General features: G+C 41.1%; 1 protein-coding gene across 1 annotated transcript; it reads left to right on the plus strand.

Annotated features, from left to right (window-relative positions):
• The first annotated feature begins 505 nt into the window (after positions 1–505).
• LOC141250629 (uncharacterized) lies at positions 506–13,150 on the plus strand. The gene is given in 27 exon segments (XM_073670050.1): positions 506–569; positions 1,237–1,476; positions 2,579–3,000; positions 3,090–3,209; positions 3,697–3,810; positions 3,895–4,047; positions 4,125–4,225; positions 4,304–4,400; positions 4,869–4,978; positions 5,279–5,382; positions 5,467–5,646; positions 5,722–6,065; positions 6,139–6,209; positions 6,284–6,753; positions 7,055–7,924; positions 7,998–8,152; positions 8,231–8,392; positions 8,464–9,402; positions 9,404–9,643; positions 9,645–9,867; positions 9,870–10,063; positions 10,637–10,855; positions 10,927–11,501; positions 12,204–12,471; positions 12,553–12,639; positions 12,641–12,811; positions 12,881–13,150. Coding segments are annotated over 27 exon segments (6,963 nt in total).
• Positions 13,151–16,392: the final 3,242 nt, after the last annotated feature.

Here is a 16,392-nt window from a genome sequence, read left to right on the forward strand (position 1 = left end):
AGAAACACTGATGAACATATAGAGAAACATTGATGAACATAATCATATAAATGATGAACATAATCATATAAATGATGAACATCGAAAGTTTTCCACACATATATCTGTCATACAAAACAGCATATCCATTACACTGATGAACATATACACAAATCAATGAATATAATACTCTGCATTACTGATGAACATCTTATGAATACTTGATGAACATATAGAGCACAAATAATGAACATTAAGGATGATCATCGAGAGGAATACTAAACATCACGAGCTATCCAATATACTATGCAGAGACAAGATATGTTAAACCTTTTTCGCTATAAATTTCAATTTATTTTGTCTTGTGGTGGTGATGAACATCCTACGAACACTTGATGAACATCATACGAACACTTGATGAACATACGGAAAATTACTAATGAACATAAAACATCCACTTGACGAGCAGAGATGAACTCGGCGAGCAACGTAGACAGGTACTCGACGATCATATGACCTACGCGGGATGGAGCTAGAGATACTCGACGAGCAGGATGAGCAGAAGCCTACGCAGGATGAGCAGGAGCAGCGTAGGCAGATACTCGACGAGAAGTGAAGACTTCGGTCGAGGAGGTACCAATCTCGGTCGGGAAAATACGTCAGGAGTTTCTGTAGAGAGATCCCGTCGAGAAGGAGGTATCTCGAGCGAGAAGTGAAGATCTTGAGGGAGAATGTGTGTTCTCGGCCGAGATAGGAGTGATCAGAATGATACGGACCCTCGTCGAGCAGTGCAGAATGATACTGGTGAACATCCTTTCAACACTTGATGAACATATAGAGAAACACTGATGAACATTACTAAACATCATGACCTATCCAATATAATCTGCAGAATCAGTGATGAACATCCTATGAACACTTGATGAACATATAGAGAAACACTGATGAATATATAGAGAAACATTGATGAACATAATCATATAAATGATGAACATAATCATATAAATGATGAACATCGAAAGTTTTCCACACATATATCTGTCATACAAACCAGCATATCCATTACACTGATGAACATATACACAAAGCATCTCAGTTCCAGCCAAGTATGTCCATCATCCTATGAACATATACAAACCAGCATATCCATTACAGTTTTCCAATACACAAAGCATCTAGATCTGAACTCAGAAAGTATTCAACACAGATCCAGCCAAAATATATCCATCACAGCTTGTTACTGTATTTTGCATCTAGATCTGAACTCAGAAAGTATCAAACCTCGTCCTCCAGCCATTTTCGTACCTGTTACTGTATTTTGCCCTACATCGTCTTCCTCCATCACAGCTGTTGCGATTCGAAGAACATGCAAAAGTTTATATTCAGGAACAAACCAAGAGATCGAAATGGAAAACCTAATTTACGTACCTTTGTCTTTCTTCTTCCCTGTGTCCTTCTTCTTCAAACCTCGTCCTCCAGCCATTTTCTACCGAAAAAGTAGGTCGATCGAAGTAATATGAAGTAATTTTGTGACGAAAACGAATTCGGATGTTTGTTCGGAAGGATCGAAACCGGAATTCAGAGCTACGAATTGACGGTCGAATGGAGTCGGGAGCGAGAAAGAGAAAAGCGAGCGAAAACGAGCGAAAGTGAAAATTGAATGAGGGTAGTGGAAAGGTTTTATTTTGGCGCGTGATTGCACCGCTCCCCCTCCAATATAGCGCGTGGACTGGAGTGTGGTAAAATGAAGTAGTGAATCACAACCGTAGATTCAACTCAATCGAACGGCTCAACTTAATTCTTTTTTATTACTAGAGGATACATATAGTAGTAGATTCAGACTCTAAATAAATATCCACTTAAATGGGTAGTGTGTATCTGGTCAAACGTATAGAAAAATAAAAGCGTAAAATAGGAACATTTCCTTGTATAAAATCCATGATAGTTACTGTCACGTGGAAAAAAAACAGGTGGTAAAGAGGGTAGGTGGAGGAGGAGCAGGCGGTGGCTTGGCAGCAGTTGGAATCAAGGCCAAGCCCTAGGAGAGAGAAAGTTCGGACACTTTATTTCCAAAGTGATAAAACGAGGGGCCCACCCATGATCGGCTGTCGCGTGCCGCATACGTGGCAAGCGTGACTAATTGAATCACACTGCATTACCATTTACCAGTTGAGTTGAATAAGCAAGCGTCTACGATTCTGCCCATCTGATTAATCTCTCACTCGCCTGTCTAATCTCCGCTGGAGAGCGTGCATTTCACCGCCTTCTCCTACCGCAGTCCCCCTCTGTCTATAAATTGACTCTCTTGCCCTCCCCTCCCAGTAGCCGCTCTCTATCTTCGTCCCTCGCTTTCGCTTCCCTCTCCATCTCTCTCTCTCGGTTTCTGTTCTGGATTCTTCTCTGTCCCCCGTTCAGGAAGAATTCCCGGGCCTAATCCGAAGCTCTTTTCATTTGGCGAAGATCTGTGTTGTTTTATATTGGGATTGAATCTGAACAAAATCAAATTAATCCGTTGTGAAAAGTCACCGTAAACATACATTAAGGCCGAATTTTGACTGCTATTTGTTTGTTCCGTTCGACTGTCTATCTCTTATGGCAGCGGCTTCGGGTCCTGGCTCCCTCCTCCGACTCCGCAACAGCCCCCCCTCCGTCGCCGTTGACCGGAAACAGTCTGATGGACGGACGAATCTGTTGATCCAAAACCAGCAAGCAGTGCTGCCGCTTTCCAGGTTGGGAAGGAAATCTTCTCGTACTTATGCTGTCCGGAGATCCGATGTGAACGCAAATGAGTTTCTCGGGTCCCGTTTGACGAAATTGGGATCCGCCTCGTCCACCAACCAGCATAAGCTCTCCTGGCACTCGGATGGCCCGGGTCGCGTCCCCACGCTCCGGGTTATGGTTAGATCTGCGATGTCTCAGGTGCCCGAGAAGCCTCTCGGCCTCTACGACCCGGCGAACGACAAAGATGCGTGCGGGGTTGGGTTCGTGGCCGAATTATCTGGCGAAGTCAGCAGGAAAACGGTATTGCTCTCACGATCCGCTTTTTCTTATACATAGATATCTGGATTTGATTAATTGATATCTTTGATTCTTCCCCGAAATTTGAAAAGGTCAACGATGCTTTGGAGATGCTTGTTCGCATGTCGCACAGAGGTGCTTGTGGGTGTGAAGCCAACACCGGTGATGGGGCTGGAATTCTTGTTGCTCATCCCCATGATTTCTTCAAGGAGGTGAATTTCTTCTTCTTTTTGGTTGCATGAATAATTGTTTCATTTGTAATTTATTGGTTAAATTAAACACTTGAACTACGTATGAACTTCCACTGATTGCTTATCGGACACTTTTAAAGGAAAGGAACAAATTTATTCTTTTGATTTAATTTTGTTGTTCTGACATTTTTAATAGCAATAAGCCAAATTAAAGATAAGTGAGCAACGTTGGCCGTATTACAAGTAGTGTTTAGCGACTTTTATTTTTGTTCAACGATCATTTTAAGCAACTGATTTTATTTTAGCTGATTTTCTATCCAAATCAGTAAACTATGTTTGTTCAATATCCCTATATGATGCATGACTGTTTCTCTTGGCTATGTTTTGTATTTCCTAATATATGATTCACCTGAATCTTTGTATAATGAAGCAGATCATGATATAACTATGAAGTCAATATATGTTATTTCCTCTAAGAATAATTTTTGACTCGGTGTGCTGTCATCAGGTGGCCAAGGAGTCTGGTTTTGACCTACCCTCAGCTGGACAGTATGCCGTGGGAATGTTTTTCTTGCCCACAGAATCATCACGGAGGGATCAAAGCAAGATTGTCTTCACCAAGGTTAGTTGTTTATTTGATACATACATAAGATTAGATGGTTAGATTTATTTGTTCAGTGATTGACATTTGATGTTCTTGTTCTAGGTGGCTGAATCGCTTGGTCACAGTGTCCTGGGATGGCGATCTGTTCCTACTGATAATTCAGGATTGGGCAATTCTGCGAAACAGACGGAGCCTGTAGTAGAACAAGTGTTTCTAACAATGTCCTCACGCTCAAAAGCCGACTTTGAACAACAAGTAATTATGGGTTAATGTTTCTGTAATATGACTTGTAGATTTCTAAGTGCTAAATAATGTTTTTTTTCCTTCCACAGATGTATATACTTAGACGGGTTGCAATGGTTGCGATTCGTGCTGCGTTGAACCTTCAACATGGTGGTGCTAAAGACTTCTATATTTGCTCTCTATCTTCAAGGTGTGCTGAAAGCATATTTATCACCCTTGTTTGATATATGTACTATAGTTTTAACCTCGGTCTTGATTGCAATTGCAGAACAATTGTGTACAAAGGGCAACTGACGCCTGCGCAGTTGAAGGCGTACTATTATATGGATCTGGGCAGTGAAAGGTTTACGAGCTACATGGCCCTGGTAAATAATTTTTGCCCATTCACTTAGTTCATTTCCACTAACTTCAAACTTCCAACAACCAACAGCCTCAGAACTACGGGTAACCAAGAGATGCAAGGTTGAGGAATGACTTCTGAGGCATTGAAGTATGAATGATCTCTCGAGTACTTCCACGCCTTGATTTCTTGTTTAATATCCATGCTGGATTTGAGTGCTCTGGGTGACTTGATAATGTTTGCAGAACTTGGTGCAATGCTCCCAAAGATGTTGTGGAGGGATGAAATTCCGAAATAGAGATGGAAAGGAAACCTTGAGTGGTCAAGGTAGTTTAGGGTATACAAATGCTTTGCGCTAGAAAAAAATGAGTAAAACTATTGAAGACCCTTAAACGTTCTGCCTCACCATTCTGAAGAAGAAACTTGCATTTTCATTTGCATTTCGACTCAGAATCTCTGTATAACTGATCAAGTTTGCTATCATCGAGTGCAGGTTCACTCTCGCTTCTCAACTAACACATTCCCAAGCTGGGACCGCGCTCAGCCTATGCGGGTCTTGGGTCACAATGGTGAAATTAATACCCTTCGTGGCAATGTGAACTGGTATGTGATAGGATCCTCATTCTGTCTAAGAAAATCCATCTTATTTAATATTGTTACTAGCATATATAGCTTTCGTTCCCTGTATTTTCAGCAGCATTATTTATCGGTCAATAAAGGTTCCTTTGGTAGCGTAATTTCTAATCAAAAGATTATAGGTTGTTAGATCTCAAATCAAAAGATCAATTCTATCCCTTGAATTTAAGGATCGTGTCTCATCAGTATGGTACATTTTTTGTGCTGTGGCTGTGATTATCTTACATAGTTTCTCATTATGTTTATTCGGTGCCCTAAAAAATATAGGATGCGTGCTCGAGAAGGTCTTTTGAAGTGCAAGGAGCTCGGACTCTCCAAGAATGAGATGAAAAAGATTCTACCTATTGTGGATGCTAGCTCATCAGATTCAGGTAGGTTTTTCACCTGACCTTAATATGATTATGAATAGGATTAAATTACACTTTCTCACTTGAATTCAATGTAATGGAATTAAGGATCTTTTGATGGAGTCCTTGAGCTCTTGGTTCGAGCTGGAAGGAGTCTTCCGGAAGCTGTGATGATGATGATTCCTGAAGCATGGCAAAATGACAAGAATATGGATCCTGAAAGAAAGGCTTTCTACGAGTATTTCTCAGCTCTCATGGAGCCATGGGATGGCCCTGCTCTAATGACATGTAAGACTATACATTTACTTCTTGTTTTTTTATGTATATGCATCGTTTTATGCTGAAACTGTTTTTTTTTTCCAGTTACCGATGGCCGATACTTGGGAGCGACATTGGACAGAAATGGGTTGCGTCCGGGTAGGTTTTATGTCACACACAGTGGCCGTGTAGTAATGGCGAGTGAGGTTGGAGTGGTGGACATTGCACCTGAAGATGTAGCAAGAAAGGGTAGACTTAACCCTGGTATGATGCTTTTGGTGGATTTCGATAATCATGTAGTTGTGGATGATGAGGCCTTGAAGCAACAATATTCACTTGCAAGACCGTACGGTGAATGGCTAAAAAGGCAGAAGATTGAGCTGATTGAGATAGTTGAATCTGTTGATAAAACAGAAAGAATTTCGCCACCGATTTCAGGAGTGCTTCCAGTAAGTTTGGTTCTTGTTTTTTGTTTTTTTGTTTTGTGTTCGTGGATCTCAGTTTTTTATGACTCATATCTAGGCTTCCACTAATGACGATGACATGGAAAACATGGGTGTTCATGGTTTGCTTGCTCCATTGAAGGCCTTTGGGTATGTTATTGAATCTCAAATATATATCTGCGTGCCGTGTAACATCGAAATCTGACTTACACTGTTTCATGCAGTTACACGGTCGAAGCTCTTGATATGTTATTACTTCCCATGGCGAAAGATGCTACAGAGGCTCTTGGTTCCATGGGAAACGATGCTCCGTTAGCTGTGATGTCAGACAGAGAAAAACTCACATTTGAATACTTCAAGCAGATGTTTGCCCAAGTCACAAACCCTCCTATAGACCCCATTAGAGAGAAAATCGTGACCTCAATGCAATGCATGGTTGGTCCTGAAGGTGATCTCACAGAAACCACCGAGGAGCAATGTCACCGCCTTTCCCTTAAAGGCCCTCTCTTATCCATTGAAGAAATGGAAGCAGTTAAAAAGATGAACCACAGAGGATGGCGTAGCAAAATCCTCGATATCACTTACCCTAAATCTCGCGGCAAGAAGGGACTCGAGGAGACATTGACCAGGATTTGTGCAGAAGCACGCGATGCGATCAAGGACGGCTATACAATCTTGGTTCTATCTGATAGAGGTATTTTTTCCACTGTTTTTCTTTCGGAAATTCCGCATGGTAACCCTGTAAAATTTTCCGTTAAGTACCCATTTGTCTAAAATACCCACTAGTTTATTTCTAAATTGGGGAACTAAAAATATCAGTTACAATTTAATAGTCTAGATCTGAAAACATTTCAATAAAATCACATTTAAAATCCTGATTTGAACAAATTAAGGACGAATAGGTATTTGGTGGAAAATATCACAATATCAGGGTTACCATTTATTAAAATTCTCTTTAGCAAAGGCCTAATTCCTATATGTGGAATTCCGTGCAGCTTTTTCCAAAAATCAAGTTGCAGTAAGTTCACTTCTGGCCGTTGGTGCGGTGCACCAACATCTGGTTGAGACACTCGAGCGCACACAAGTTGGGTTATTTGTAGATTCTGCAGAGCCACGTGAAGTGCACCATTTCTGCACCCTAGTTGGTTTCGGTGCCGATGCTATCTGCCCTTACTTAGCCATTGAGGCAGTATGGAGACTTCAAGTTGATGGCAAAATCCCCCCTAAATCAGACGGCAACTTACACACGAAAGAAGAGCTTGTGAAACGTTACTTCAAAGCAAGTAATTACGGAATGATGAAAGTCCTTGCGAAAATGGGTATCTCTACCTTGGCATCATACAAGGGCGCTCAGATCTTCGAGGCTGTGGGTTTATCAACCGAAGTCATTGAGCGATGCTTCACTAGGACACCTAGTAGAGTTGAAGGGGCCACTTTTGAAGTGCTTGCTTCTGATGCACTTAAACTCCATGAAATGGCCTTTCCAACTAGACACTTCCCCACTGGTAGTGCAGAAGCCATGGCTTTGCCGAATCCTGGAAACTATCACTGGAGGAAGAACGGTGAGCTGCATTTAAACGACCCTCTTGCTATTGCCAAGTTGCAGGAAGCTGCCCGTTCGAACAGTGTTGATGCGTATAAAGAATACTCTAACAGAGTAAATGAATTGAACAAAGCCTGTAATCTACGTGGACTTCTTAAATTCAAGGAAGAGAATGTGAAGGTTCCGTTGGATGAGGTGGAGCCAGCTAGTGAGATTGTGAAACGGTTTGTTACTGGTGCAATGAGTTATGGATCTATATCTTTGGAAGCGCATACTACTTTAGCTATGGCAATGAACAAACTCGGTGGCAAGTCAAACACAGGTTTGTAGCTTGTAATCTCGCTTATGTAATTGTTATTTTAATTCTTAGGTTTAATAATGTTGTTTTATGACAGGTGAGGGTGGTGAGAACCCATCTCGTCTGGAGCCTCTACCCGACGGTTCAATGAACCCGAAAAGAAGCGCGATCAAACAAGTCGCTAGTGGAAGATTCGGTGTTTCAAGCTACTACCTCACTAACGCTGATGAAATACAGATCAAAATGGCTCAGGTAAAAACCAACACCATGAAACCTTGCATTTAATACTTAATAGGGCATAGAATTGACTTTTCATTGCATATATTCTAGGGTGCCAAGCCTGGTGAAGGAGGTGAGCTACCTGGTCACAAGGTCATCGGAGATATCGCCGTCACACGAAATTCGACAGCTGGCGTGGGCCTCATCAGTCCTCCTCCACACCACGATATCTACTCAATCGAGGATTTGGCTCAATTGATCTACGATCTGAAGGTGTGTGCATCATCTCGCTTTTTCTCTAGTAGAACTATTCATGGATAGAGAATTGATATTTTTTGTTGCAGAATGCGAATCCATCTGCGAGAGTGAGTGTAAAGCTCGTCTCTGAATCTGGAGTCGGAGTGGTTGCATCGGGAGTTGTAAAGGGCCATGCTGATCATGTCCTGATTTCAGGACATGACGGAGGAACCGGAGCTTCGCGTTGGACAGGGATCAAGAACGCCGGAATTCCATGGGAGCTGGGATTGGCTGAAACTCATCAGACTTTGGTTGCAAACGATCTACGTGGCAGAACTGTTCTTCAAGCCGACGGTCAACTTAAAACAGGGAGAGATGTAGCTATCGCTGCTCTGCTTGGAGCAGAGGAGTTCGGATTCAGCACGGCTCCTTTAATCACACTCGGCTGCATCATGATGAGAAAATGCCATAAAAACACGTGCCCTGTTGGGATCGCGACACAGGATCCAGTTCTCAGGGAGAAATTCGCCGGAGAGCCTGAACACGTCATTAATTTCTTCTTCATGCTTGCAGAGGAGGTCAGAGAGATAATGGCAAATCTCGGGTTCAGAACGGTTGATGAAATGGTTGGTCGCGCTGATATGCTTGAGGTTGATAAAGAAGTCACAAGTAAGAACGATAAGCTGCAGAATATCGATCTCTCTTTGTTACTCAGACCGGCTTCTGATATCCGGCCAAATGCGGCGCAGCGATGTGTACAAAAACAGGATCATGGACTCGAAATGGTTCTTGACCAGAGTCTAATTTCGCTCTCCAAACCGGCGTTGGAGAAAGCTCTTCCTGTTTATATAGAAACCCCTATTCAGAACGTTAACCGTGCAGTTGGAACGATGCTTAGTCATGAAGTTACAAAGCGTTACCATTTGGCTGGTTTACCCACAGACACTATCCACGTTAAGTTTGACGGAAGTGCTGGACAGAGTCTCGGCGCTTTTCTTTGCCCGGGTGTCACACTCGAGCTGGAGGGCGATAGCAATGATTATGTCGGGGAAAGGGCTGTCGGGTGGAAAGATAATTGTTTATCCTCCACGTGGAAGCAGTTTTGACCCGAAAGAGAATATTGTGATTGGTAACGTGGCTTTATATGGGGCGACAGCTGGCGAAGCTTATTTCAACGGTATGGCGGCTGAGAGGTTTTGTGTACGTAATTCAGGGGCGAAGGCGGTTGTAGAAGGGGTTGGAGATCACGGGTGCGAGTACATGACAGGTGGCACTGTCGTTGTGTTGGGGGAGAACCGGGAGAAACTTTGCTGCTGGTATGAGCGGCGGTATTGCTTACGTGCTTGATGTTGATGGGAAGTTTCATATGAGGTGTAACCCTGAGTTGGTGGATCTTGATAAAGTTGAGGAAGAAGAGGATATTACGACTCTGAGAATGATGATTCAGCAACATCAGCGTAACACGAACAGCCAGCTGGCGAAACAAGTCCTTGCTGATTTCGATGAATTGCTTCGAGATTTGTCAAGGTCTTCCCCAGAGACTACAAGAAAATACTGGCGAGCCAGAAAGCTGAGGTGCCGGTTAAAGATGTGGCTGATGAGCGCGAGGAAGCAGAGGAGCCCGAGGAAGAGGAAGAGCCGAAACTAAATGCATTTGAAGAGCTCAAAAGAATGGCAGCAGCTCAAGTTAAAACGGAAACCATCCAGGTGTGTTGACTTTGCCATGTTATTTATTTATCTTTATACCTCTCATTAGGGGTGTCAATCGGATGGCTCAGATCCGAAATAAAATTTCAGGCAAAAACGGATTTATTGGATACTTTTCGACCGGATTAATTCGGGTTTTGGACAAATTAAATGTTGTCCATCGGACAATTCGGATTAGTTTTGGGTTAGGTTAATTCGGTGTGGTTTAATTCAAGTGTTGCTCGTTTTTTTTTTAACTTAAGAGTACAAATTTAGGTTTTTCGATTAAATTGAATGATAAAAAAAATAAGAGCTCAGGTTGTTTAGGGTTATATCTAACTTCCGGGTTGATTACAGGTTAATTGTTTCGGGTTACATTGGGCCGAACTATATATGATTTTTGGGCTAATTACGGGTTAATTGTTTTGGGTTATTTAGGGTTTGGGTTTAATCGGTTTTGGTCGGATCTTATTCGAATAAGTATTAATGAATTTTTCTGCGGATTCACACGGGTTTTTTTTTTCGGAATTTTTGGATCGGATGAGGTTTTGACAGCCCTATTCTCAGTTGTCTAATACGAGACTTGGACTGCAGGTTGCAGTAGATGAACCCTCCGTTGGCAGGCCTGTTAAGGTTGATAATGCTAAAAAGAATGGAGGTTTTGTTCGGTATGAGCGCCAGGGTGTTCAGTACCGTGATCCTACTGAAAGGATGGAGGACTGGAAAGAGGTTATGGAAGAGACAAAACCCGGGCCCCTCTTAAAGACTCAGTCCGCACGTTGTATGGACTGCGGTACTCCGTTCTGCCATCAGGTGCGAATATATCCTTTTCTTTTTCTTTTTCTTTTCAATCCTTAGTTATTGATCTGATGATGAATTTGCAGGAGAACTCTGGATGTCCTCTTGGAAATAAAATACCCGAATTCAACGAGTTGGTCTACCAAAACAGGTGGCAGGAAGCGCTAGAACGTCTACTGGAGACGAATAACTTCCCCGAGTTTACAGGTAGGGTTTGCCCAGCTCCTTGCGAGGGTTCATGCGTCCTCGGCATCATTGAGAATCCAGTATCTATTAAGAGCATAGAATGTGCGATAATCGACAAAGCGTTCGATGAAGGATGGATGAAGCCAAGGCCTCCACAGAAAAGGACAGGGAAAAATGTTGCTATAGTTGGCAGTGGACCTTCTGGTTTGGCTGCTGCAGATCAACTTAACAAGATGGGACATTCTGTTACTGTGTATGAGCGTTCAGACAGAATTGGTGGACTCATGATGTATGGTGTTCCCAACATGAAAACTGACAAGATTGATGTTGTTCAGAGGAGGGTGAATCTCATGGAAGAAGAGGGTATCACTTTTGTTGTCAATGCGAATGTTGGAAAGGATCCGTCGTACTCTATCGAAACACTGAAAAAGGAGAATGATGCTGTTATTTTGGCTGTCGGTGCAACGAAACCAAGGTAAATTAGTACTTTCTTGTAGAGGTGGACATGGTTGTTTAACCGGACTTCGGTTAACCGAGCAAACTAACTGTTTTACTCAGTTAACCGGCATTAGTTGCCTGTTATATGTTCGGTTAACCGAAAAGGTGGAACATACAAATTCATTCCCCAATTTAGGCAGTTTATGCGATAGAACTAACTGGACTTCGGATAAAACGGTTAACCGGCATTGGTTGTCTGTTATATGTTCGGTTAACCGAAAAGGAGGAATATACAAAGTCACCCCCCAATTTAGGCAGTTATGTGATAGAACTAACCGGGTTTCGGTTAACTGAACCAACAAACCGTTTTACTCGGTTAACTGGCATCAGTTGCCTGTTATATGTTCGGTTAACCGAAAAGGAGGAAGATACAAATTCAACCCCCAATTTAGGCAGTTTTTGTAAATTCTATGGCACTCAATCAAAAAGAGAATGAATGAAAACTGTCAGAAGAGCAAAAACCTTCTCTCTTTTATCTTCAGGAGCTCATAAATGTAGTAATGAATAAGAACTGCCAGAAGAACCAAAATTTTATTAAGAGAATATTTCGGTTAAACGCTATATTCAGTTAACCCGATAACCGGTTAAATGTTATTGGCTAACCGGATGTATCGGTTAACCAAAACACTGGTTACAGTTTTTTTTATGGTTGTGATAATGATCTATTTTTCTACTACAGGGACCTTCCTATTGAAGGTCGGGAGCTAGCAGGAGTCCACTTTGCAATGGAGTTTCTCCACGCGAACACAAAAAGTTTACTGGACAGCAATTTGGAAGATGGGAAACACATATCTGCGAAGGGGAAGAAAGTGGTTGTGATTGGTGGAGGAGATACAGGTACAGACTGTATAGGGACTTCGATTCGCCATGGATGTAGCTCTATTCTAAACCTCGAGCTTTTACCTCAGCCGCCGAACACCAGGGCCCCTGGAAACCCCTGGCCTCAGGTTTGTTTGTTTTATACAACTCTAAAATGTAACCCTAATCACTGTTTTTCGATGTTTAACTTATCTGAATGGGTGTTATAGTGGCCTAGAGTTTTCCGAGTTGATTATGGTCATCAAGAAGCTGCGGCGAAATTCGGAAAGGACCCCCGAACGTACGAGGTTCTGACGAAAACGGTTCGTTGGAGATGAGAATGGGAATCTGAGAGGACTTGAACTTGTTAGTGTTAAGTGGGAGAAGGATTCTAATGGGAGATTCCAGTTCAAGGAAGTTGAAGGCTCTATGGAGTTTGTTGAAGCTGACCTGGCGTTTCTCGCAATGGGCTTTCTCGGGCCTGAGCCGGTGAGTAGTTAGTGTTGTATTAGATTCGATTATGATATAAGAGTGTCTAATCGCGGTGATGAATTACAGACCATAGCGGAACAGCTCGGGTTGGAAACGGATAACCGTTCCAACTTCAAGGCGGATTATGGAAGATTCTCGACAAACGTGGAAGGAGTGTTTGCTGCAGGGGATTGTCGACGTGGGCAGTCGTTGGTGGTGTGGGCTATCTCGGAAGGGCGACAGGTGGCGTCCCAGGTGGATAATTTTCTCATGAAGGAAGAAATCGTTATGAGTGACGATGAGTCTAGTCTGGAACAGCAGCTTCTCAACGTGGTAGCGGCCAACAAACTGAAATAAGGATGAGCTTTTGTACGTATGGTTCATTTTTTTTTTGGCTTTCTACTCCGGTTGGTTGTATGTAGGGTAAGGTTGTTTTGTTGTTGATGTTGCCGAATGACTTGTTGGTTAGTACATGGGATTACAATGTACAGTAACAAGTTGCTTTTGGCTATTGCCTATTTATACATGTCATGGATATCTTTAGTAGGAAATTCACTTAATGGGATGACATTGGAATAAACAAAGTTGGACATTTGGTATTGTTTTCTTCTACAAATATGAGTTGCAACTAACCTCGTTATTGGTAACCGGATTAAGTATATACAACCCTAGTTGCTAGCCAAGCTAGTCATTACTTGTTACATCAGTGTTGGGTCTTGGCAAACCTTCCTCGGATCCTTGGCTGGCTATCTGCCAAAGCCTTCCTGCATGCGTACTGCAACACAAGATGACCTAAGTTAACTAATACTTTATTGGTAGGAACATGTGTTCAGGGAAGTGAATAGGGTCATTGACAGTTGACTTTTCTAGCATTTAGCTTTCGCTTAATATTAGGAAACGGACTACACCCTGTTTTATTCTGTTGTAGTTCAACGTTTTCGTATTAATAAACTAACAGAGAGTGCGTCGATTTTTTTTGGTCGAAAGAGAGTCGGTGCTCTCTGGTCATTTTATAAATGAAAGATGGCTACAAAAAAATTAAGCGGGGAGTAGCCGTTCTCCTAAGATCGTCGCTCAACAATGAGAGAACCGGAGAAACTGCAAAATCGGCTAATGAGTCTGCGACTCGTATAGCCTCCCGGTACACATGACAGAACTAGCAAACCCAATCTCTATGAATGGAGTTCTTCGCAACAACGAAAATACTACCAAGTGGGTGGTTATGATCTATAGGTTTATCAAGCAACCGACAAATAAGAGATGAGTCGGTCTCAAGATAGACCCTCCTGTAACCCAGAGACCCATGGGAACCGTACAACACCCAGTAGTGAGTTGATGAAAGAGGGTTTACCTTGATTTTCCTCCGAAAGTTTCTCTTGGACTTCTTGTTTCTGTATCTAGAAAGCTTCTGAAGACGATCCTCGGGAGTACACTGCAGGGCGCTGCTGATGCTGTGGAGGATGAATGAGGGCTTTGATGTCTCCATCACTGAACGCTCTTCTCATCCCAAAATCCAGCTCTGATGAAGGCATCGTACATGCGCCTATCCAATCCTCCATGGACCTCAAGCACCCTGAGCTAACGCTCTTCGGGAAACCCGAGTCCATGTCACCCTCTGCTGGCGTCATCATCGTCATCGGATCAATGCTCATACCACCACCCGCCTCTTCAAGTATGGGCTCTGCTGCCTTAAATTCTCCTCCCATGTCATATTCTGAAATACCGCACCTCTGTAACACCAAATTAGATGAGTCAGGCAACTTCAGCTCACTGATTTATGAGGTAAAACAGAACCAAAACAACATGTAACCGATGACTCTATATTTCATCATCTCTCGCATGATTAAGATTCATCTACTACATAGCATGTATGAATTTGTAAAAGCAGAAACAAGTAGAGTAGAGGGTAGGGAGGGGGAGAAGGAAAAAAAAGCTAGAAACCATTGGAGACTGAGATTGGTAGGAATGACAAAGCTGAAGAAGATCGAGGTGATGAGCATCCTGGGAGAAATTCTGGAAGTAAGGATGGAAAAGCTCTGTATCTGCATAATACATTTCAGCAACCCTAACTTGTTTGTTGGATCTGGGGACGAGAAAGCAGGGAGGGGTGAAATTAAGGAGGAGAGGTTCAGAAGATAGATGAAAGAGAAGGTACAGCAACAGAGAAGCAGAGCTGCTCTGCGGAGGTAATAATGATAGTGATGGAGATTGAGATTGTTCCTTCTTTTTGGGAGGTGTGAGGTTTCGGTGGTCTAGTATTTTTCTAAATCTTTGAAATAACTAACCCAAATAATTAAAGAACTAAAAATAATTAGAAGATTGGATTTTAATTATTAAAATCTATTTTAAGGAATAAGAGGTTCCCAGTTATGAAAGTGTATAACGGTCTTTATATACACCACAACAAATACTACACACCCAAATTTGATATGAAAATAATTAATGGGAATGGTGGACTCTCCTAATTGGGTAGCTATGATAAAATTCACGTGAATTACACAGCGAATCAAGTTCATTGGTTCAGTTTAGGTTATCTTCAAGTGACTAATAAGAGAGGTTTTGATTGTATTGCTGTTTAATAATCTAATGAAAGCAGTACAGGTGAATGTAATTATAAAAAAAAACACTTCATTTGACATGTATCCACTTTTTGTATATAATTTTAGATCTAAAATTTCTAATCTATTATTCCGTTTGATCGGTATTATAAGAAATTTTAGAAATTTTAAAAAGTAGGTCTATTTGTCTTTTAAAGATAATTATTACATATTATTAAATAAAAAGATATACTTTGCGAATTTGTATTGGTGAGTCGATGAACTGTATTAATTATTAAACTATTTTTACATCATTTTCCGTGAAGCTTTTATGACAATAAAAAAAAAAGCTAGAGCGTCTTATATTATTGATAAAAAATTTGAGTTTAAAATTCCTTATATTCCAACCAGAGGGAGTAGTATCTTAACTCGATGGAGCAATTTTTACTAAACTAGCATTTTGATGCTCGTGCAAAGCACGAGCTTTAATTTTAATATATATGTTTTGTATATTTTTAAAAATATATATATTTTTATCATATTGCAAATAAGTATATGTATATTGATTTGATATATGCTATCACATGACAATCATCACTTTCAAAGAACCATTTGATATTGTGGATGACTATTGTTGTATATGATATATTGTAGATGAATATTGTTAGATATATTGCAGATTAGTATTGTCAGATATATTGCAGACGAGTATTGTTTTAATTACTACTGAACGAACTTGATTGAATGCATAGTATACATGTGTTTTTATAATTATCAACAACAATTCAGTATAAGTTATTTTAATGAGTAACAAGAACATTTTTTTTGTATTTTGGAAAAATTTTAGAAAAATCTTGGAATTTATAAATTTGGATTAGAATGTTTTTAAGACCTATCACTGTTATTTGTTTTGTTCATGTTTGATTTAGTATCAATCCGTTTTAATTTTTAATTCTTTAAAGATAAAAAAGGTAAAAAAAATGAAATCTTTATTTTTATTTTTATCCGAAGATAATTAATGAGAATTAGAAGGATATATTTAGGGAGTCATTTATATTTTTT

Source organism: Phyllobates terribilis, unplaced genomic scaffold, assembly GCF_046119375.1.
Source record: "Phyllobates terribilis strain yellow unplaced genomic scaffold, ASM4611937v1 Scaffold_6013__1_contigs__length_47478, whole genome shotgun sequence".
Classification (NCBI taxonomy): Eukaryota; Metazoa; Chordata; class Amphibia; order Anura; family Dendrobatidae; genus Phyllobates; species Phyllobates terribilis.